Source organism: Equus quagga, chromosome 1 (genome assembly GCF_021613505.1).
Source record: "Equus quagga isolate Etosha38 chromosome 1, UCLA_HA_Equagga_1.0, whole genome shotgun sequence".
Classification (NCBI taxonomy): domain Eukaryota; kingdom Metazoa; phylum Chordata; class Mammalia; order Perissodactyla; family Equidae; genus Equus; species Equus quagga.
The window spans coordinates 122,109,369-122,131,693 of record NC_060267.1 but is presented as its reverse complement, the minus strand read 5'-3'; the positions used below and the strand labels follow the sequence as shown (position 1 = coordinate 122,131,693).

Below are 22,325 nucleotides of genomic sequence, written 5' to 3'. Positions count from 1 at the left end.
TTCTTAGCCTCTCTAACAAGGGATGGTCATGTCACACAATTCTGGCAACCATGAGCAAGTGGACACCTGTTGGGAGGCATCTGAGAAAAAAGAAGGAGGCCTGTTTTTTGCCTTGAACTCAGTAGTGTGATGAGGTGATGCTGGGGGATATAAGAGCTGTCTTTTACTCATGAGGCAGCAAGCCTAAGAATAAAAAGCCAATATACCAAGGGAAAAGGGTAGAAAGCCTGGTTCTTGCTCTCTTTGTTGAGGTTCTGCACAAAATGTTGAACTGCCTACCACCAAAAAACTTGTTAGGTCACGTAAGTAAATGTCATTTATTGCCTAAACCACTAGTTGGTGTTTTGCTACTTGTATCCAAAAAAGCTGTTACTTCTGTAATTGACTCTGGACACTATTTGATGGCTCTTGGAATACATGGAAGACTGGAGAATGAAGTATGGGAAATGAATGGGAAGGGAGAGCATGGCAAGAGGCACACCTTTAGGAACAGTGTGGTTAGGGTACCATTGTCTATATATACCACATTTTCTTTATCCATTCATCTGTCAATGGACACTTAGGTTGTTTCCATGTCTTGGCTATTGTAAATAATGCTGCAGTGAACATGGGGGTGTGGATATCTCTTTGATGTGGTGATTTTGTTTCCTTTGGATATAAACCAAGAAGTGGAATTGCTGAATCACATGGTAGTTCTATTTTTAATTTTTTGAGGACCCTCCATATCGTTTTCCATAGTGGCTGTACCAATTTACATCCCTACCAACAGTGCACAGTGGTTCCCTTTTCTCCACATCCTCACCAACACTTGTTATCTCATCTTTTTGACGACAGCCATCCTAAGAGATATGGGGTGATTGACAAGTTCCTTATTGTTCCAATTTCTGAAACTAAGAAAATAAGTAGGCTACTGAAGGCAGAGTCCTGGAAGTGTGAGTTTGAGGTGGCATATACTTCACCCTGGCATATCACCAAGGGTGATGTTACAATCATTTGTTGACTTGTCAGGTGTAAGTGTAGACCAGTCAGGACCTATGTCAACTTGAATGCTGGCACAGGGTCTGAGAGTGCCTGGAGTTCCCTCTCAGTTGTTGCATGGTGGGGAGCTGTAGGGTTGGGAGCAGTCAAGGCTGGAGGCTGGTGAGATGGAAGGTTAGGGGTCACCAGCTGATGGTCGGTCTTGCCTCTACCAATATGTGCTTTACTTCCAGGAAAGCAAAGGCCTTTTTGGTTCATTCTTTCATCAGACATGTTTGAAATGGTTGTTATGTGAACACCAGATGCTATTGTAGGTGTTGGGAGTTCAAAATGAGTAAATGTGCTTCTTGCCATCAAGGGATTTATGAATAGATGTGCTTTGAACAACATCGCAGGAGGTGGGGGGATCTATAAGGACAAGGGAGGAAAGGTTGTGGCCTGATAAAACGATGTATGTCCATTAAGGGTCAAAGTGTTTTAGTTCATAAAAGACAAACTTTTTGATATCTTGCACTAAGCCTGTACATTATGCCTTTTTTACTATAATTTTTGCTTATAAAACTTCAATTTTCATAGCAGTTACTTCTTTTTAGGATGTAATTAAATTTCTGTATTTTAGGTTGCCTGCCTGATTCGAGTTCCTTCTGAAGTAGTTAAGCAGAGGGCACAGGTATCTGCTTCTTCGAGAACATTTCAAATTTTCTCTAACATCTTATATGAAGAGGTGAGATGTGTTTTTAAGCTCTCTTTCTTCTTTATTGAGAAAGTTTTTATAGTAGCTAATGTGAACGCTGTGGGTCTCATATCAGGAGTCTTAGAAGAAACCTTAAAGCAAAATGTCCAATTATAGGAACTTTTTCTGCTAAGATTATCTTTGTCTTTCCTTTGTTTTTGAATTTTTATTTTCATTTTTCTTTTTCAGATTTCTAAACAAATGCATATTGATTGCCTCTACTGTATATGTGTCCTACGTTGTAATTGTCCTATAGTTTTTTGGAATCAGACATGGAATAAATAGCAGATATGAAAAGAGAATTAAGATATATTAAAACATCACTACAGAATTTGAGGGCCAGTGGAAGAGAAGTGTAGTAATGGACTGATTTTAGTGGCCAACATCATAATGTTTATATCAAACTGCGTGTCCTCTTTTACTGGTTAGTGTTAAGCTGTGGGTCAGAAATCACTCTGCTGGCCATGTGTTTAGGGACCATTGAGCTGCATTCTTATGTATTTTTTTTTAAGAATTTTTTTTTTTTTTGGTAAGGAAGATTGTCCCTGAGCTAACATCTGTGCCAGTCTTCCTCTATTTTATATGTGGGACACCACCACAGCATGGCTTGGTGAGTGGTGTGTAGGTCTGTGCCCAGGACCTGAACCTGCGAACCCTGGGCCATTGGAGTGGAGTGTGTGAACTTAACCACTATGCCACTGGGCTTGCCCCCTTTATAGTTTTTACAGAAATCTTTTTTTATAGAAATCATTTACATGGAAATTTCACTTAGTCTAGGTCTTAGAAAAATTATTCAGAATGGTCTCTCTGTCATCTAGGTGAGGGGATATTGAATGAGATCAATCCAATAGAGAGTCCCTGTTGAGTAATGTGGATGGTTAAATAGATGTCAGGGCTTGTCCAGAGGTATTTGTCACTACTTTATTGAGAGATGATTAATGAATTTGTGATGTTGTCTGATTGAAACTATGAGATATAATTCTGTTTTTATATGAAAGGATAATTGGCATTCTGTGTGCATTTGCTTTTGGAAATATATTTATTTAAAGCATCTCAAGTATTCTTTTCAGGAGAAAACATGTTGAAAGCAGCTAAAGCTAAATTAATACTATGTAGTCAGTTTTATTATTAGAGATGCTCTCATTTTGGAGGGAGCTGACCTGAGCTTTCCATACCTTAGTCCAGTTTAGAACCTTTAAGCTCTTATGCCTGTGGCCATTGTGAGTGTTTTAGAATTCAGACTGTAGAACAGGAGAATCTGCTTTATTAACGTTGTTCAGGAATCTCCTCTGCTGATCTAACTTTCTGAGCTCTTGGCCTTTTGTTTGTTCCAGGGCATCCAAGGATTGTATCGGGGCTACAAAAGCACGGTTTTAAGAGAGGTAAGTCATTCGGTTTCCAGTAATGAACTACAAAAGAATACTGTGCTTTGTTCACTTAATTTATTTGGAGAGACTGTGTTTAAAAAATTAGAGTTACTTTTTACGATTACTTTTTCAAGTGTTTAGTCTTGTCTTGGTTCCTACATCCAATGAATGGGTGGAATGGGTTTGCTGAAAGAGCAGTCCAGTGGTCAGAATGGCCCATCCTGTAGCTTCATTGTTATTTTAGGGTGGCTGGCTGACTGTTATAGCTGAAATATTAAGAAATAACTACTAAGGGTAAGATATCAAGTTAATCACTGTAATACACAGAATTAATGAAAAGTCGGCAATGAAAGAAGCACTCTAAGACAAGTGTCTCAAAAGTCTGTATCGTGCATTTAGCTCTTGTCTTCCTGATAACAAGGCGTGATGAGCTGGGAAGTTTAGTCGAGACTGGAGCCTGGCTCTGCAGGTGACTTGCACTACACTGTGCCCCAGAGCAAGCCATTTCACTTCTCGTTGCCTTCTAACTCGAAAATTCTGTGGTTCAGTATGTGGTAAATTGTTTTTTGGGTTTTTTTGGTTGAAAAAGCAAAGTAGGAGCCGGCCCTGTGGCTGAGTGGTTAAGTTCGTGTGCTCCACTTTGGCGGCCCAGGATTTCACTGGTTCGGATCCTGGGTGTGGACATGGCACTGCTCATTAGGCCACGCTGAGGCGGCATCCCACATACCACAACTAGAAGGACCCGCAACTAAAATATATAACTATGTACTGGGGGGATTTGGGGAGAAAAAGTGAAAGAAAAAAAAAATGGATTGGTAACAGTTGTTAGCTTAAGTGCCAATCTAAAGAAAAAACAACGTGATTTCAGTATATGCAGGAAGCATGTTTTAATTTTTGTCTCACAAATAAGAGGCTGTTTTGAACTTCAAAAGTTGATTTATAGGTATGTGAGATATAAGAGTTCTTTGGTTTAGAATATAATTTTTTAAGAGTTTAAATCTTACATTTTTTTCTCAGCTTTATTGAGGTATAACTGGCAAATAGAATTGTAAGGTATTTAAGCATACAACATGATGACGTGATATATGTATACCATTGTGAAAAGGATTGGGACATAATTTCCTATTAAAGAAAACACAAATGATCATCCGTAGACATCCGCTCCATGACCTTGTTTTCTATTTGGAGTTCCTTGGATGCTAAAACATTTTCATTTATAAAAATGTTTTTAAATTAAGTATGGTCGTAATTAGCAGAATACTGAAATTCTTTGAAATCTCTAATTTTACCCCCAGGTAGTTTTTTTGTTTATTTGTTTCTGTTATAGAGTACAATCTTTATGAAGCACCAGCACTGCTGCGTGTTATTTAAAGCTTTGATTTCCACAAGGTAACAACCTTTAGTGTAGATGGTATAGTTGGTATAGATCTTTGAAAAACTTCTTTTAAAGGCAAACTGAATGTTTCAAAATTAATTATTTGTGTGAAGATGACTTCTGCTTCTCAAAAATATCACCCCCACTATATCTTCATTCTGTACCTCTTTTCTGACTCACTAAACATGTGTTATTTACTCAGATCTCACCTGGGTGCAGGAAAAAGGGAAAGGCAGTCAACCTTTTTGATTTTTCTGAGAGATACTGAATAAATGAATATGTTTACATGCCAGAGAATACTGGTTTTGCATACAAACAAATAGATAAAACACATGGTTACAACTGCATTCTATTCTTTTAAAAATTTGTTTTGACATATGTCACCCTAGTAATTAATTTCTAGGCTGCAATTCTTGCAAATAGTATGACCCTAGTGAGATGACTTTGTTTACTCAAGATGGCGGTGCTTTGTTGGAAATTTAATTGGGGTCTTCTGCATTATGCGTATTCATAAAAGATCCTTCAGAACTAATTTTAGTTGAAATATTGCTTTTGTAAAGATTCTCTGATAGAATGAGAGACAAATTATTGCTGAATGCAACATAGCTTCTTTTCAAAACAAGAAAAATTACAAGTGATATATCTGCTTTAAACAAAATCTTTGCATTGTAAATAGTTTCAATTCTTACGTTATTCTGACACAAATATCAAACCTGCTTTGCCAAGAGCTTGTTTGATTGTCTCAATAAGAAAATGCATTGAAGCCTTAGTGAGAATCACCAGGAAACTTATACATTTATTCTGTGTATGATTTTTTCTTTAAAATAGTCTTATCTCCCTAGCAGTAGCCCATTAGAATGAGATTGAAGTTTGAATCCATGCATTATAAGATACATTATGTGTGTTCTTTAGATTTTGTGAGTGCTGTCACTTGTTTTTTTTACTGCATTTGATGTTTGTGGAGATTGCATGCTTATCCCTTATGTTCTTCTAAATTATTTTGGTTACTGTGAATTTTAGACTGAATCTACCCAAGGTCAACAGATTATACTATTTAACTCACCCTTTCAGTATTCATTTTCCTCATGATTTTGGACAAATTAGATGTGGCCAAGCATTGTGGTGCAGTGGTCTCTTTGCATTAGGATGGAAATGGGAAGCAAAATCACAGCTGCTTTCATAGCCAGGCTGATTTCAGAGGGTCCCGTGTCCTGAAAGTTCTATGGAGTTCTCATGATCTTGCATGTGAGTTAGGACTTCTGTAGAGGAAGAAAGCAGAAAAGGCAAGTTGTTTCGAAGGAAGTAGGAATAAGTTAAGCTCAGCAAATGCATTTTATCTTCAAATTCTACTCATCAGTCATTTTAAGAGTGCCTATTGTATGTTGAGTACCACACAGAACATTTCTGCCCTGAAGGATTCACGTTCTGGTGGGGAAACAAGAAGGGGAGTAGACACGTTCCGGTGCAGTGTAGAAGTGCTGTAATGATGTGGATGTACAGGATGCAGCTGGGATTGTGGAAGAAGCAGTGCATGAGTGGTATTCAATTAGTATTTGTTGCATTAATAAAAACGAGTCTTGGCTTAATTCTTGAAGGAGTGGCAATTAGAAGTAGTCAAGGAGACAGAGGAGATGTAACAACATGAGCAAAGGCATAAGCGTGTGAAAGAACACGTGTGTACCTTGTTACAGAATTGGGGTTTTCAGCTCACTGAAAAGGCAAGAATGATTTTCCTCTACCTCAAGCCAAGTGAGGGCACTTGAAGAAAGCACTCAACCGAGTGGGCAATTTGCCTGGAGGAGAGATTGAGGCGCTCACCCAAGCTGAATGTTTGCCAGGGGACTGGAGTGGAACGCCTGGGAAAAGCCCTTGGAAGAGCCTGACATGTGTCCCCTGGAGTTTGGAGGACAGATTATTGGCGTTTGACTCTTGTGTATATATATATGATGGTGAGACACTGGTTGGAGCTGCCTCAATGGCAAGATGTTGCCATTTTGGTAGTGAATAATGCCTGGCTTCTTTTTGGTGGTTAATAGTGGCCACTAAAGAGATTTGAAATAGTTTAGGATTATCTCTTCCTCTCCCCCCACCTTTGCTACCAGGCTTCAGTGAAGACAAGTCTCTCACCAAATTCGGTTACACATGCAATCAAAGTCAAGCAATCAAGCAGGCCAAAACATATCATATAGCCTCTTCTGAAAGTTCTCTGAAGCCTCAATCTGTCCCTTTAGGTGCAAAAATCACCCCTCTGATTCAAAAGTTCACTTGCAAGTAGACACGGCAGCTTTCCAAACTTGTTTACCCTTATTGTCTATTTGAGGCAATGAGAATTCCCCCTACTGTGGTGGCTGGAAACAGGAACTTTTAGGAATCAAGCCTTAAAGATCATCCTTCAAAGTCTCTTTCCCAGCTCTGTTGTCTGCCCATTCAGTTCCTTTTCCCCAAAACGCCTCATTTATATGAGTCTCTTGTCTGTTTTTCTAGAGATTCTCTATCCTAGATGTTCTGCATTTTGTTCATTTTTTTAACCAAAATATTTTCGAGATCATTTTGTATCACTTCATAAAGAACACCCTCTTTTTATGATTTCGTAAGTACTCCATTGTACAAGTGAGCCATTTTTTATTTAACCAGATCGTCTTTGGTGGACATTAAAAACGTGCTGCAATGAGTACTATTGTTCCAATGTCATTTTGTACATGGTTGAGGATGTTTGTAGGTTATATGCCCAGTGGTGGAACTGCCTGGTTAAAGATGTAAGGACATTTGTAATGTTGGTACGTGTCGCCAAGTTGCCCTTCATGGAACTACCAGTTGACACTTTTGACAGCAGTGTAGGAGCTGTGTTCTCCCCTGCCTCACTAATGGTACTAGCAATCTAAGAGGTGATCTCACTGTAATTTAATTAACCACAGTGAGCCTATGAACGTATATTTGAGAACTGTTTTATTCCTTTACTGTGAACTGATTATTTGAATTATATTGAAGTTATTGTGAGAATTAAATGAAGAGATCCATGTGAAGTGCTTTCTACAGCTTGTAACTTAGTATGTGTTCAAGAAATGTTAACTATGATTGTTAGTATTCTCAGTAATTGAAAAGGTTTTTGACAGGAAATGACACCTAAGGTGAAATGCAACTCTGCCCCTTACCAGTTGTCTGCTCTTGGCAAGATACTTAACCTCGCTGACCCCCAGTTTGCCCATCTGTGCTAGGAACTTTGCATAGAGTATTCTCACTGAAATCCCACAGCAGTTTTGCTGTGAAGGAGGTGGTACAGCAAAATGGTCTGCTGGGAGATGCAGAAATGAAGAAACCTGCCTCCAGGTTGTTAGGTTCTCAAACAGGGGTGCAACCTTGATTGGTCTGTATTTAAACATGTGAGCGTCATGTCATGATGATGAGTAACAATAGTTGTGTTTGAACTGGAGGCCAGTGAACTGTTATTACTTGTAAAACTTCTCAGCTACAACTGGGGCATGTTTTACCCAAATGTCTTGTAGAGAGGAATTGTTTATTCAGTTAACAAGTTGCAACCTGCAACTTATTTTATGTTCACTGGCTACTTCTGTAGGAAACACAACATATGTATTGGTTATAATAATGTAAAGTTACCCTAATTGATGGTGAACTGATCAAAATTACTAATGTAACTGGGTTGGAAAACTTTTATGATTATTCTCTTTTGGGTCAGATTAATAATTTACTGGAATTTATTTCCCAAATAAGATTACTCATTTAGAGGATGACTGTATTACTGAGATTGCAACACTTGAATGTTTTCCATTGAAAAATGTCTTGAAGCAACTATATCTAGAATTTGTATTACTTCCTATCCTTAGGCCTGTGTACTGTTTTCTGCTTTCATGATAGTAAAAAGAGAAAAAATAATTAGTGCTATGTGATAAGAATTTTTTCTCCTTGTATCAGTGCTGTGTATCTGTCTCTCTGTGTGTTTGTATGAAATTGTTTTCTTTGATTTACCTCTTCCTTTCTCTTTTAGTTTGTCTTTACAGTTCATTTCTGTGTGGCTACATATAATTATGCCTATCTTCCCAAATAGCATGTAAGTGCCTCTTGAAAACAGCTATCAGATTTTTACCTTTTCGTAGCATGCTCAGGTTCTAGCATAATGCCTTCCACAAAGTCAGCACTCAGCAAATACTTGTTTTTTTCATTCCTTTAAATTTGATTATTTTTTGTTCAGATGCTGCTTGACACCATGATCATCTCAGAATGCTCAGGGAGCTCTAAGGGCACTTGGAATAATGCAGGGTGGTGGTGCAGCCTTTTGATACACCACATTATAAGATCTTTGCATTAGATAGGTGATGAAATATCAGAGTATATAGACATGCACTGAAAATGACATTTTGATCAGTGACAGACCACATATTTAAAGGTAGTTTTGTAAGATTAGTAGCATATAGCCTAGATGTGCAATGAACTATGCCATCTAGGTTTGTATAAGTACCCTCTGTGATCACACAATGATGAAATTGCCTAACGACGAGTTTCTCGGAACTTATCCCCATTGTTAAGTGATGCATGACTCTCTAATTTTCTAAGATTTCAGTCTTTTTGAGCCTTGAAAAAATAGTTTTTGTAAGACTGGTTTAGTTAGAAAAGTAATAAGCTCTGTAATTAATTCACTTATTTTTCACATCTTAGTAATTCTACTGAAAAGGAAAAAAGTGATTATAATTTTTCCAAACTTTTAATGTGAAATTGTTTTTCAGTTAAAATCCAATGCAAACATATTGAACCCTATTTTAATCCTACATAATTCATTTTATTAACTATGACCAAATAGAACATCTGTTAAAATTCCATAATGTTAGCTTCATGGGAAAAGAAAAAAATCCATTTGTTCTTGGAGTTTGTCCATTGTTTTATTGTTCAGGCTTTCAGTAAATGTTTAATGAGACATTCTTATTAATGAGAATATTAAACAAATGAAAAAGAAATATCCCCTTTAATCACAGAGGTTTATGAAATCAGTCACTTAATTGCATTTACATTATTATAACTTTACTGTAGAGATGTTCTATGATGAATGAACAGTAGTTCATTTAATTCATTCTTTAATTCAAGAACCTAAATTATTACTCCTCAAATATGGATTTTAGCGTACAGTTTTATTTTGTTAAATAAACATATTTAGAAAGAACACTTTAGTGAAATTAATGTAGAAAAATTACTTTAGCCCTTTAGTGCATATTTTCTCATGTTTTGTTTACATGAAACCAGCTGCTATTTACTTTTCCCATTCTTTGGACTCATTTCATTTGCACTGTAGTTTTGAAAAGGCTACATATATCCATTGTTGTGTACTGGTCATGTTATCCTGAAGGGACACCAGTTCCTGTGTATATGGTTTACTGGGATGTAAATGCAATAACATGACTCTTCAGTATAAACAAATAAGCAAGCTATTGAGGAAAGGTGGGAATTATCTCATAATTCTTTATTGTAAATGTCAGCATCATAAACCATAAGACTTAAACAGGCTCTGTCTTTGTTATTCCTTTGTGTTTTTCATCCCATGTGAAATATCCTCTTCCTTCATCTTTGTGTGTCAGTTTTGATTGCATTTAGGCTGCAAATAAAGAAAATCTGACTACAGTGGTTGCACAAAATAAGTTTTTTTCCTTCTATAACAAGAAATCTGGAGATGGTCTTTCTAAGGCTGGTGTGTTAGTTAAATGAGGGCATCCAGGATCCAAGCTCTTTCCTGTTGCTTGGCTGACCTTAGTGTGCTGGCTGATTTACTCGTGGTCACAAAATGGCTGCTGCACTTTTAGGCATCATGACTGTTGCAAGTATGAAGAAGGGGGAAGGGCAGGAGATGATACTAGCCTTATTTGTCACTCTGTTTAACTGGAAAACAAAAGTTTTCTTGAGTCAGGTGTCTTAGTGCCTTCCTGAGTTGCATGGGGATTGAGAAGTGGAGTATGTCTGTAGCTTTTTAGTGTAGTAGGTGAAGGTGGGCAAAGAGGGGCTTGGGAGTACTGTTGCTGAGTCACCCTACAGAGTCTGCCATAATCTGTCTCTGCAAGTCCTTTTAGCTCAAGTTCCATCCCTTCAGAAAGGAAACCATTACGTGCACTTCTATCTTCATCCCATACTTGGTTGCCCCCTTGTTAACAGCCCTGAGCACTTGTCTAGACCACAATTTTTGGACATTTAATTCTACTCTGGAAACTGTAATGTCTGTTCTTACTCTTTTTCTGCCACCTTTGTACTTTTTTGGGTACCAGTGTGGAAGCTCTTCTTTAAAAATCATTAGGTGGTCTCTGTAATTATTATTTTGAGGCATGAGTTTGCTTCAGAGTTACTTGTTTTTTAATGCAGTTTTGCTTTTAAAGTTAAGATCTCAGAAAACCTGTATTGATATATGTAGAAAGAAACTTTCCTTAAAAAATAAGTAAATCACAATTGAAATAATAGCTAATGTTTACTAAACACTTAGGATGTTCCAGTGACTGTGCTAAGTTCCTTACATGCATTATTTTGTATAACCCTCACAGCATCCGCAAACGGGATCCCTGCTTGATAGAAACTGAGGCTAGTGAGGTTGTGGGTCACCCAAAGTCTCACATCCAGTAAGGGAGAGAGCCAAGGACTCTGTGCCCATGATCTTAACCCCTATGGTGAGCTCTGTTTTTGAATTTTATATGTAAATAAATATTTCTGGGGAGGAAAATATATCCTTAAAATTAATAGTTCTTATTTATATCTTTCTTCAGTCTTTAAACCTTTAGGTAGGCATTAATGCCAGGAGTTTGGGGAAAATAAGTTCTCGGCAACTGGAAGTCTACATGACATTAAAAGAAAAGTTAATCAGAGGACACAGACAAACATGGAGAATGTGCTTTGATAGAGATGTTTATGAAGAACAGTGGCTTGTAAGTGCACATTATCCCATATGTTCGCATGAGGTGTTTATATACTCCTTCTCTGAGGGGCCTCCTGTGACCCCTCTAGCTAAAATAGACGCCTCAGCTCTGCTCACTCACCTGTTACCCTAGCATGCACCGTTATCTGAAATTATCTTAATTTCTTGTTTACAAACTTATTACCTGCCTCTTTTCCCCCACTGGAATATGCATCTCACTATGAGGTGTCTACTGTCTGTTTTGTTCCCCACTATTAATCTAACACCCAGAAAAATGCTTGACACATAGCACACTCAGAAAATGTTTAATGAACAAACCAGTGACTTAATCACACTTCCTTCTCAGAAGTAGACTAGTTTTAAGTACTCCAGCAGATTCCTGGGCTAAGAAGCATTTGGCAAGAATTATGGAGTCCTCACTTAATTCCCAGGTAGGTTAGTGGTTTTCTGCCATATAAACTTTCTGCACTTCCAGTGAGGTTAGTTTTCTCCTTGTCTTTTCTTATTGTATTTCCTGGTATTCTTGTGTCTTCCACATATATACCCCTTATTTTAATTCTGTCATTTCTAGTTTTAAGAGTTGTTCCTATGAATATTTTATGTATGTAAAACACTTTTTGAAATGACATATGAAAATAGTAAACAACTCGTTCTTGAAGAAAATCTTTCATCAGATACATGCAAATTATGTACAATAAACACTGTGGGTCAAAAATTACTCTTGAGATCCTCAGTATTGTATACTATCTTATTGTCTGAACAAACACCATCTTATAAGGAGTATTAAGAAAGAAACTGTATGTATTAAAACCAAGTTTGAAGGAAAAAAAATCTAGAATTTTTGTGTGTAATTCAAGTATTGTGGTTGAAGGGAATCATTTAAAGGAATTACTGTTGAAAATAATTATCTGTGGGTTTGACTACCAGTTGCAGATTATCTTGGAATCATATAATGATAATAGTTACAATTTGAATTCTGATCACGTACTTTACATATATTTTTCTAATCCTTAACTGGAAGATATTAACCTTTTTTTTACAGATCAGCGAGCTGAGGCTTGGAAATTTAGGCAGTACTGGTAGTATGTGGCAGGACTAGCAGCGGAGGCCAAGCCTGTGTGATTCCAAAGCCTCTCCTTCTTGTTACGCTTTGCTTCCTGCTCATGTCTTGCAGATGAATTCACTGTTCATTCCTCTTGGAATTTTTCAGTAAATTTTAGGAAAATAAAATGATAGCGTATCTGTAATACTTGAAACAAATCTGTTAACTTGAAGTGGAGCACAATTTCTGAGTGTTAGACTATTCTGAAAGATAGAAATGGAACCCACCTGTATAGGCAGAAAATGAGGTGCTTCTAAATTAGGGATTATTATTGATTTCATCATCCTTCTTCATCCAGCCTTTGTTATGGTTGCTTAAAATGCTTCAACTGATTTTAGACTCTGTCCTCGTTTCTTCCCTGGGCTGAGAAACAGTACAGTAGGTGGGAAAAAGTTTATAATCTTTGGCATTGAAATGATTTTGGTACTTAGACAAGTAATTAGCACATAATTTATTCACTAATGGAGAAACAGAAATTGGTGAGAGAGAAGGATATTTCTTTTCCTTTTTGAAAATACTCTGCTTTTTGTTATTGAACTTGTTGAATCAAAAGTTGTGTTATAGAATAACACACAAGAGGGCGCACAATGCCTATGTTTTAAATGTTGGTGACAAACTTCAATATACATGAAGCTGAAAGCTCTTGAGTTGATTGCTTGGCACATTTAAAAATGGTTCAAATTAAAAAATGGAAATCTGAGCATAATAGTGTTTTCAAATCCAAGGTTCCTGAATAAACAAGTTTATTTTAACTTTTGATACAAGTGTGCACAGAAATTTATTTATTTGGGTTGTAATTTTTTAAACTTTTATCATAAAAAAAGTAAAGATACACAAAAATAGATTGGTAAAATGAATCCCCATGGGCCCATCACTCAGCTTCAACAGCTATCAATCCTTCGCCAGTATTGTTTCGTCTGTAACCAGAGCCACTTTCCCCACAAAATAATAGAATTATTTTGAAGCAAATATCCGACATTATCTTATTTCATCTGGAACTGCTTCATTATCTAAAAGATAAAAACTGGTAAATATTTTTAACTTATTGAAAATGAGTATCACAGTCTCACAGTATTTCCCTCAAGCTGTTTATCAATTACAAGGAGAAAAATAATAATTTCAGTGTTGGAAACACTGGCAGACACTCCCTTATTCAAGTGATCAAGGTTAACCTCACCAGTAATAAAATACATTGACATAATACTCCTCCAGTATGATGCACCAGGAAGGACACAATATCGCTTCTTTGGTCTTCTTGCCAAAAAATGCATAATCTCAATTTGATCATGAGAAAACATCAGGCAAAGCCAAAGTAAGAGACATTGTATAAAATTGTCAAGGTCGTAAAAAATAAAGATGAAAGAACTGTCACTTATTGGAGGAGACTAAGGGGATACAACAAGTAAATGCAATATGGGATTCTGGATTGGATTCTAGATCAGAAAGGATATTGGGGGAAAAACTGGTGAAATAGCTATAATTTAGCTAGCAGTACTGCAGCAATAAGAATAGCTGGTTTTGATCATCATACTCTTGTTATTTAAGTTGTTAACGTTAGAGAGCTAGCTGTAGGGTATATGTGAACTCCTATACTAACTTAGCAACTTTTAAAAATTCTATAAATTAGAAATTACTTAAATGTGGAAACAATGACAGATTTGGACGTTGTATGAAATAATTTATTTTTAAAATGATCTTCTAAAATCATTATAAATTAAACTTAAAATGTAAATTTTTTATTTTTATCAAAGTAATATATGCAATTGGTAACAAGTCAAATAATATAGAACTTAGGATCAAAAGCAGCAGTCTCCTGCCCTGTCCATTCCAGTCCTACTCTCTAGAGGCAACATCTTTTAACTGTTTATATTTTTAGTTCTTCTTATTACATCCATATTTCTGGATAATATATTTAAGCATCTGTTTCTTAATTTGTCTACTGTAGATACAATCTATTGAGTCTTTGGAATGGGAGATGTGATTTAGCTCACGTTGTGCTCCACCCCAACCTTATGTCATATTAGCATTCTAGTTATATAAATTTCATTCCTCTGGTTATTTCAGAAACTTTATCATGTATTTGTGTTTTTATTTCTTATCCCACAAACTTTTAGCATCTTGTAACGGTCTCTTTATAAGATAAGGCTATTACTTTTTGCCATCTTACTTTCCTTAACTTTTTTTTTCCTCTTTCTTCTCCCCAAAGCCCCCAGCACATAGTTGTATATTCTAGTTGTAGGTCCTTCTGGTTGTGCTATGTGGGACACCACCTCGGTATGGCCTGATAAGTGGTGCCGTGTCTGTGCCCAGGATCCGAACTGGTGAAATGCTGGGCTGCCGAAGCGGAACATGCGAACTTAACCACTTGGCTACGGGGATGGCCCCAACTTTTTTTTTTTTTTGCTGAAGATTAGCCCTGAGCTAACATCTATTGCCAACCTTCCTTATTTTTTTGCTGGAGGAAGATTAGCCCCGAGCTAACATCTGTGCCAACCCTCCTCCACTTTATATGTGGGTCACCACCATAGTATGGCTGATGAGTGGTGTAGGTCTGAGCCCAGGATCCAAACGTGCGCACCTGGGCCACCGAAGCAGAGCATGCCAAATTTAACCACTATGCCATGGGCCGGCACCTCTTCTTGACTTTCAGTTCCTACTCTGGAATGACTTCCTCTCAGCTGCACTTTTTTCCTTGATTGTCAAGATGGCTGACTGTTTCATCCTGTCCTTCATCCACAATCACTTCTTCCATGATTTTTCTGGATTAACTCTAAAAATTGAATACCAGTGAACTAATGTTTGTATTATTTGAGACTTCATGAATGATCACCAGGCCAAATAGTGTGCTAGGGTTATATTTCCTTTTGTATTGGTCCAATGTTGCCCTGAAAGAGATGTTTCCAACATCAGAATCAAATAGACTGTCTTCTTGCACTCTATCAGTTGCTAACATTTATCCCATATTTTAGTTTGCTGATGATTTGGGGCATGAACTTTCTTATATTCTTTTTTTGGAGTTTCTGATTGCCTTTTTGTTGGGTTTATTATTTGCCCATTTAAGTGTGACAACCTCAAAATCGTATTGGTTTTTGTACCAAGTTTCTTTTTACCTTGGGAATCTTGGAATCTTCCATCCTTTGTTCTAATCTGGCATGATCATTCACCATGTCTAGACTTCTCACTGCCTTCCTGGGTTGGATTTGCTCTTTCCTGGAGGCCTTGGAGCACAGTGGTATAGACCACGGGCTTTGCAGCCAGACCGCCTGGGTTTGACCAGCTTATGCCTCTGGTGCCTTACTGTCCTCATCTAACAAAGATATTTTAAGGCGTAATACGTATAAGGATGTAGCTCGTTTGTTTGAAGGCCTTTATTTTGTCTAGATTTTTTTGTGCTGTAATTATCTTTCTCTAGTGCCTAATATAATTTAAAAAGGTTCTTACTAACAACACTTGATGATAACCATTCATAATGATTCCTTGGCCTCAAATGTGTCTCATTGATTTTTTTTTAAGTAGGAAGGAATTATGTTAATAAGCCTGAGAGAAGCATTTTGATCTTATCAGTTTAGTGTGCATCCTAATTGTGTTTGGGAAATAAGTGATTAAATTTGATGGTAGGAGTCTTTTAAACTGATACCAAGTTTTCTTTTTAAAGCTCCCCTGTTCCTTCATCCACATATTGGGGACTTCCCTGCTGTTTATCTCTGAATTATTCCATACTTCTGTTTTGGGGAATGGAATGATAACCAAGTTAAAAACCACTTTGGGATGAAGTTCATTATTCTTTATAGGGTGACTTAAGTATTTTTTTTTGCGTGGTAGAAGATATCAATAATATCTGTGTTTAGACAAGACTGTGTCTTATATTTTTTTTTATTTTTTTATTTTTTTATTGTGTGCAGCAGTCTTTTTTTTTTTTTTTTTTTTTTTTTATTAATGTTATGATGGATTACAAGCTTGTGAAATTTCAGTTGTACATTTTTGTTAGTCATGTTGTGGGTACACCTCTTCCCCCTCCGTACCCTCCCCCCACCCCCCCCTTTTCCCTGGTAACCCCCGATCGGATCTCCTTCTCAATATACTAATTTCCACCTATGAGTGGAGTCATATAGAGTTCGTCTTTCTCTGACTGACTTATTTCGCTTAACATAATGCCCTCGAGGTCCATCCACATTGTTGTGAATGGGCCAATTTCGTCTTTTTTTATGGCTGAGTAGTATTCCATTGTGTATATATACCACATCTTCTTTATCCAATCATCAGTTTCTGGGCATGTAGGCTGGTTCCACGTCTTGGCTATTGTAAATAATGCTGCGATGAACATAGGGGTGCAACGGACTCTTGAGATATCTGATATCAGGTTCTTAGGATAGATACCCAGTAATGGGATGGCTGGGTCATAGGGTATTTCTATTTTTAACTTTTTGAGAAATCTCCATACTGTTTTCCATAGTGGCTGTACCAGTTTGCATTCCCACCAACAGTGTATGAGGGTTCCTCTTTCTCCACAACCTCTCCAACATTTGTCGTTCTTGGTTTTGGATGTTTTTGCCAATCTAACGGGGGTAAGGTGATATCTTAGTGTAGTTTTGATTTGCATTTCCCTGATGATTAGCGATGATGAACATCTTTTCATGTGTCTATTGGCCATATTCATTTCTTCTTTTGAGAAATGTCTGTTCATGTCCTCTGCCCATTTTTTGATCGGGTTGTTTGTTTTTTTGTTGTTAAGCAGTGTGAGTTCTTTGTATATTATGGAGATTAACCCTTTGTCGGATAAGTGGCTTGTAAATATTTTTTCCCAATTAGTGAGCTGTTTTTTTGTTTCAATTCTGTTTTCCCTTGCCTTGAAGAAGCTCTTTAGTCTGATGAAGTCCCATTTGTTTATTCTTTCTATTGTTTCCCTCAACTGAGGAGTTACAGTGTCCGAAAAGATTCTTTTGAAACTGATGTCAAAGAGTGTACTGCCTATATTCTCTTCCAAAAGACTTATTGTCTCAGGCCTAATCTTTAGGTCTTTGATCCATTTTGAGTTTACTTTGGTGTGTGGTGAAAAAGAATGGTCGATTTTCAATCTTTTGCATGTGGCTGTCCAGTTTTCCCAGCACCATTTGTTGAAGAGACTTTCTTTTCTCCATTGTAGGCCCTCTGCTCCTTTGTCGAAGATTAGCTGTCCATAGATGTGTGGTTTTATCTCTGGGCTTTCAATTCTGTTCCATTGATCTGTGGACCTGTTTTTGTACCAGTACCATGCTGTTTTGATCACTGTAGCTTTGTAGTATGTTTTGAAATCGGGGATTGTGATTCCGCCGGCTTTGTTTTTCTTGCTCAAGATTGCTTTAGCAATTCGTGGTCTTTTGTTCCCCCATATGAATTTTAGGATTGTTTGTTCAATTTCTGTGAAGAATGTTCTGGGGATTCTGATTGGGATAGCATTGAATCTGTATATTGCTTTAGGTAGTATGGACATTTTAACTATGTTTATTCTTCCAATCCATGTGCATGGAATGTCTTTCCATCTCTTTATGTCATCGTCAATTTCTTTCAAGAAAGTCTTGTAGTTTTCATTGTATAGATCCTTCACTTCCTTGGTTAAGTTTATCCCAAGGTATTTTATTCTTTTCGTTGCGATGGTGAATGGGATAGAGTTCTTGAGTTCTTTTTCTGTTAGTTTATTGTTAGTGTATAGAAATGCTACTGATTTATGCACGTTAATTTTATACCCTGCTACTTTGCTGTAGTTGTTGATTATTTCTAATAGTTTTTCTGTGGATTCTTTGGGGTTTTCTATGTATAAGATCATGTCGTCTGCAAACAGCGCGAGTTTTACTTCTTCGTTACCTATTTGGATTCCTTTTTTTTTTTTTTCCTGCCAAATTGCTCTGGCCAGCACCTCCAGTACTATGTTGAATAGGAGTGGTGAAAGTGGACACCCTTGTCTTGTTCCTGTCCTCAGAGGGATGGCTTTCAGCTTTTGTCCATTGAGTATGATGTTGGCTGTGGGTCTATCATATATGGCCTTTATTATGTTGAGGTACTTTCCTTCTATACCCATTTTACTGAGGGTTTTTATCATAAATGGGTGTTGGATCTTGTCGAATGCTTTCTCTGCGTCTATTGAGATGATCATGTGGTTTTTGTTTTTCATTTTGTTGATGTAGTGTATCACGTTGATTGACTTGCGGATGTTGAACCATCCCTGTGTCCCTGGTATAAATCCCACTTGATCATGGTGTATAATCTTTTTGATGTATTGCTGTAATCGGTTTGCCAAAATTTTGTTGAGGATTTTTGCATCTATGTTCATCAGTGATATTGGCCTGTAGTTCTCCTTCTTTGTGTTGTCCTTGTCAGGTTTGGGGATCAGAGTGATGTTGGCTTCATAGAATGTGTTAGGGAGTTCTCCATCTTTCTCAATTTTCTGGAACAGTTTGAGGAGAATAGGTATTAAGTCTTCTTTGAATGTTTGGTAGAATTCTCCAGAGAAGCCGTCTGGTCCTGGACTCTTGTTTTTGGGGAGGTTTTTGATTACCGTTTCTATTTCCTTACTTGTGATTGGTCTATTCAGATTCTCCATTTCTTCCTGATTCAGTTTGGGGAGATTGTATGAGTCTAGGAATTTGTCCATTTCTTCCAAGTTGTTCAATTTGTTGGCATATAGTTTTTCATAGTATTCTCTTATGATCTCTTGTATTTCATTGGTATCTGTTGTGATTTCTCCTCTGTCATTCCTGATTTTATTAATTTGCGCTTTCTCTCTTCTTTTCTTGGTGAGTCTGGCTAGGGGTTTGTCAATTTTGTTAATTCTTTCGAAGAACCAACTCTTTGTTTCATTGATCCTTTCTATTGTCTTTTTTGTTTCAATATCGTTTATTTCTGCTCTTATTTTTATTATTTCCCTCCTTCTACTGACTCTGGGTTTTGTTTGTTCTTCTTTTTCTAGTTCTGTTAGGTGTCGTTTGAGGTTGCTTACGTGAGCTTTTTCTTGTTTAGTGAGGTGAGCCTGTATTGCGATGAATTTCCCTCTTAGGACTGCTTTTGCTGCATCCCAAATGATTTGGTATGTCGTGTTCTCATTTTCATTTGTCTCCAGATAATATTTGATTTCTTCTTTAATTTCTTCAATGATCCATTGTTTGTTGAGAAGCGTGTTGTTTAGTCTCCACATTTTTGCACCTTTCTCTGCTTTTTTCTTGTAGTTGATTTCTAGTTTAATAGCGTTATGATCAGAAAAGATGCTTGATATTATTTCAACTCTCTTGTATTTATTGATGTTTGCTTTGGTTCCCAAAATATGGTCAATCCTTGAGAATGTTCCATGTGCACTTGAGAAGAATGTGTAACCTGCTGTTTTTGGATGAAGTGTTCTATATATATCTATTAAGTCCATCTGGTCTAATTTTTCATTTAATTCTATTATTTCCTTGTTGATTTTCTGTCTGGATGTTCTGTCCATTGGTGTTAATGGTGTGTTGAGGTCCCCTACTATTATTGTATTGTTGTTGATGTCTTCTTTTAGTTCTATTAAGAGTTGCTTTACAAATTTTGGTGCTCCTGTGTTGGGTGCGTATATATTTATAAGTGTTATGTCTTCTTGGTGGAGAGTCCCTTTTATCATTATATACTGTCCCTCTTTATCTTTCTTTATCTGTTTTGCTTTGAAATCTACCTTGTCTGATATTAGTATAGCGACACCTGCTTTCTTTTGTTCATTATTAGCTTGGAGTATTGTTCTCCATCCCTTCACTCTGAGTCTGTGTTTGTCTTTGGGGCTGAGGTGTGTTTCCTGGAGGCAGCATATTGTTGGATCTTGTTCTTTGATCCATCCTGCCACTCTGTGTCTTTTGATTGGGGAGTTCAATCCATTTACATTTAGAGTGATTATTGAGACGTGGGGGCCTACCACTCCCATTTTGTGTCTTGTTTTCCGGTTTTCTTCAGTTTCCTTTGTTTCTCGTCCCATGGTTTAATCTGTTCTGATGTAGAGCTGCTACTCTCTGTTGTTGTCCTTCTACTTATCTCCTCTGCTCTTGGTTTTGTAGCCCCTTTCCTTTTTTGGATTTTTCAGGAATGAGGGTTTTCCTGAGGATTTCCTGAAGAGGAGGTTTTGTGGCAATGAACTCCCTTAATTTTTGTTTATCTGGGAAAGTTTTTATTTCTCCATCGTATTTGAAGGATATTTTCGCTGGGTAGAGAATTCTCGGCTGTAGATTTTTGTCCTTCAGATTTTTGAATATATCATTCCACTCTCTTCTAGCCTGTAAAGTTTCTGCTGAGAAATCTGCTGATAGCCTGATGGGAGTTCCTTTGTAGGTTAGTTTCTTTTGCCTGGCTGTCCTTAATATTTTCTCCTTTTCGTTGACTTTTGCTAGCTTCACTACTATGTGCCGTGGAGTTGGTCTTCTTGCATTGATAAAGTTTGGAGATCTATTGGCTTCTGTCACCTGTAGATCCATCTCCCTCACCAGATTTGGGAAGTTCTCGGCCATTATTTCTTTGAATAGGTTTTCTGCCCCTTTCTCCTTCTCTTCTCCCTCTGGTATACCTATAATCCTTACGTTGCATCTCCTAATTGTGTCTGATAATTCTCGGAGAGTTTCTTCATTTCTTTTAAGTCTTGCTTCTCTCTCCTCCTCTGCCTGCAACAATTCTATATTGCCATCTTCCAAATTGCTAATTCTTTCCTCCATATTATCGGCCCTACTGTTCAGAGCATCTAGATTTTTCTTAATCTCCTCTATTGTGTTCTTCATTTCCAATATTTCTGTTTGGTTCTTCTTTATCGTATCAAACTCTTTTGTAACATAGCTCCTGAACTCGTTGAGTTGTCGGTCAGAATTCTCTCTTAACTCATTGAGAATCTTAATGATGGCTGTTTTGAAGTCATCGTCATTTAGGTTATACATCTCATTTTCTTTGGGATTGTTTTCTGTGTATTTGTTGCTTTCTTTCTGTTCTGGAGATCTAATGTATTTTTTCATATTGCTTGATGTTGTTGATTTGTGCCTCCGCATGGAAATAGAGTTTAGTTGCTCCTTTCACTTGTTTCAGCTGCTGCGGAGGGAGGAGCAGCTGTTTATATTTCACCAACCAGGAATCCTGTCCGTAGTTGCTAACTGGGCCTGGGCCCCTCTTCGTAGCCACAGTGGCCCTTTGGATTCCCTCCTCTGCCGTGGGGGCCGTCACAGGGGGGCTTCAGGCTGCAGGTGCCTACTGTTGCAGCCCACCTAGATGTGCTCTCTCCTTGGGGTCTGCAACGGTGTTATGGGCTTTTCCAGCAGCCAGGGGTGGGATCACTTATATTTGTCGCTCCGTTGCTGTCGGCACCCACCAAATCTCACTTGTCCTCTATAGGTCGCAGGATAGCTATTGGCATCTTCTACAGTCTGTGGTTAGTACACCTAGCTATGCTGCTTTTGCCCTGGGGTCTTCCAGCCTTGTGGCTGGCGGCTGGGTGCCTTCTACTGGTGCTGTGCAGAGGCTTTCCCTAAGGCTGCTGTGAGCCTGTAGGGTTTCCCCCTAGGCTACTAAGCTGGGTCTCTGGAACTCTCTCCAGCCCCAGTCCTCTCTGAGATCTCCAGCAATCCCTAGCCTCACGGGGTGGGCAACGGCAGCTGGGGGTCGCCCCGCCCTCAGGGCTTCTCTCTGGGCCTCTGCCGGAGCCGTGAATGCTGGGCGTGGCCCCTCTGCTAATGGCAGACAGAGAGTTTTGTCTGCTACCCGGGCGGAGCTCCGGCGTTTCCCCTCCGGGTCGCAGGACCGGCCTTTTGAAAGTTCCCCCCGCCCCGGTCCTCTCCGAGATCTCCGGCAATCCCTAGCCCCACCGGGCGGGCAACGGCAGCTGGGGGTCGCCCCGCCCTCAGGGCTTCTCT

The 22,325-nt window shown here is 38.0% G+C and overlaps 1 protein-coding gene across 3 annotated transcripts in view; it reads left to right on the top strand.

Moving 5' to 3' along the window:
• Positions 1-22,325, top strand: part of SLC25A26 (solute carrier family 25 member 26) — a 149,530-nt gene that overhangs the window by 29,513 nt on the left and 97,692 nt on the right. For all 3 annotated transcript variants that reach the window (XR_006890773.1, XM_046677023.1, XM_046677012.1), the window contains 2 exons: positions 1,598-1,702; positions 3,046-3,093. Coding sequence is in view for 2 of the 3 variants with exons in the window: in XM_046677023.1 (XP_046532979.1) it covers positions 1,598-1,702; positions 3,046-3,093 (153 nt within the window). In the remaining variant the exon portion in view is untranslated. The remainder of the gene's footprint in view (positions 1-1,597; positions 1,703-3,045; positions 3,094-22,325) is intronic.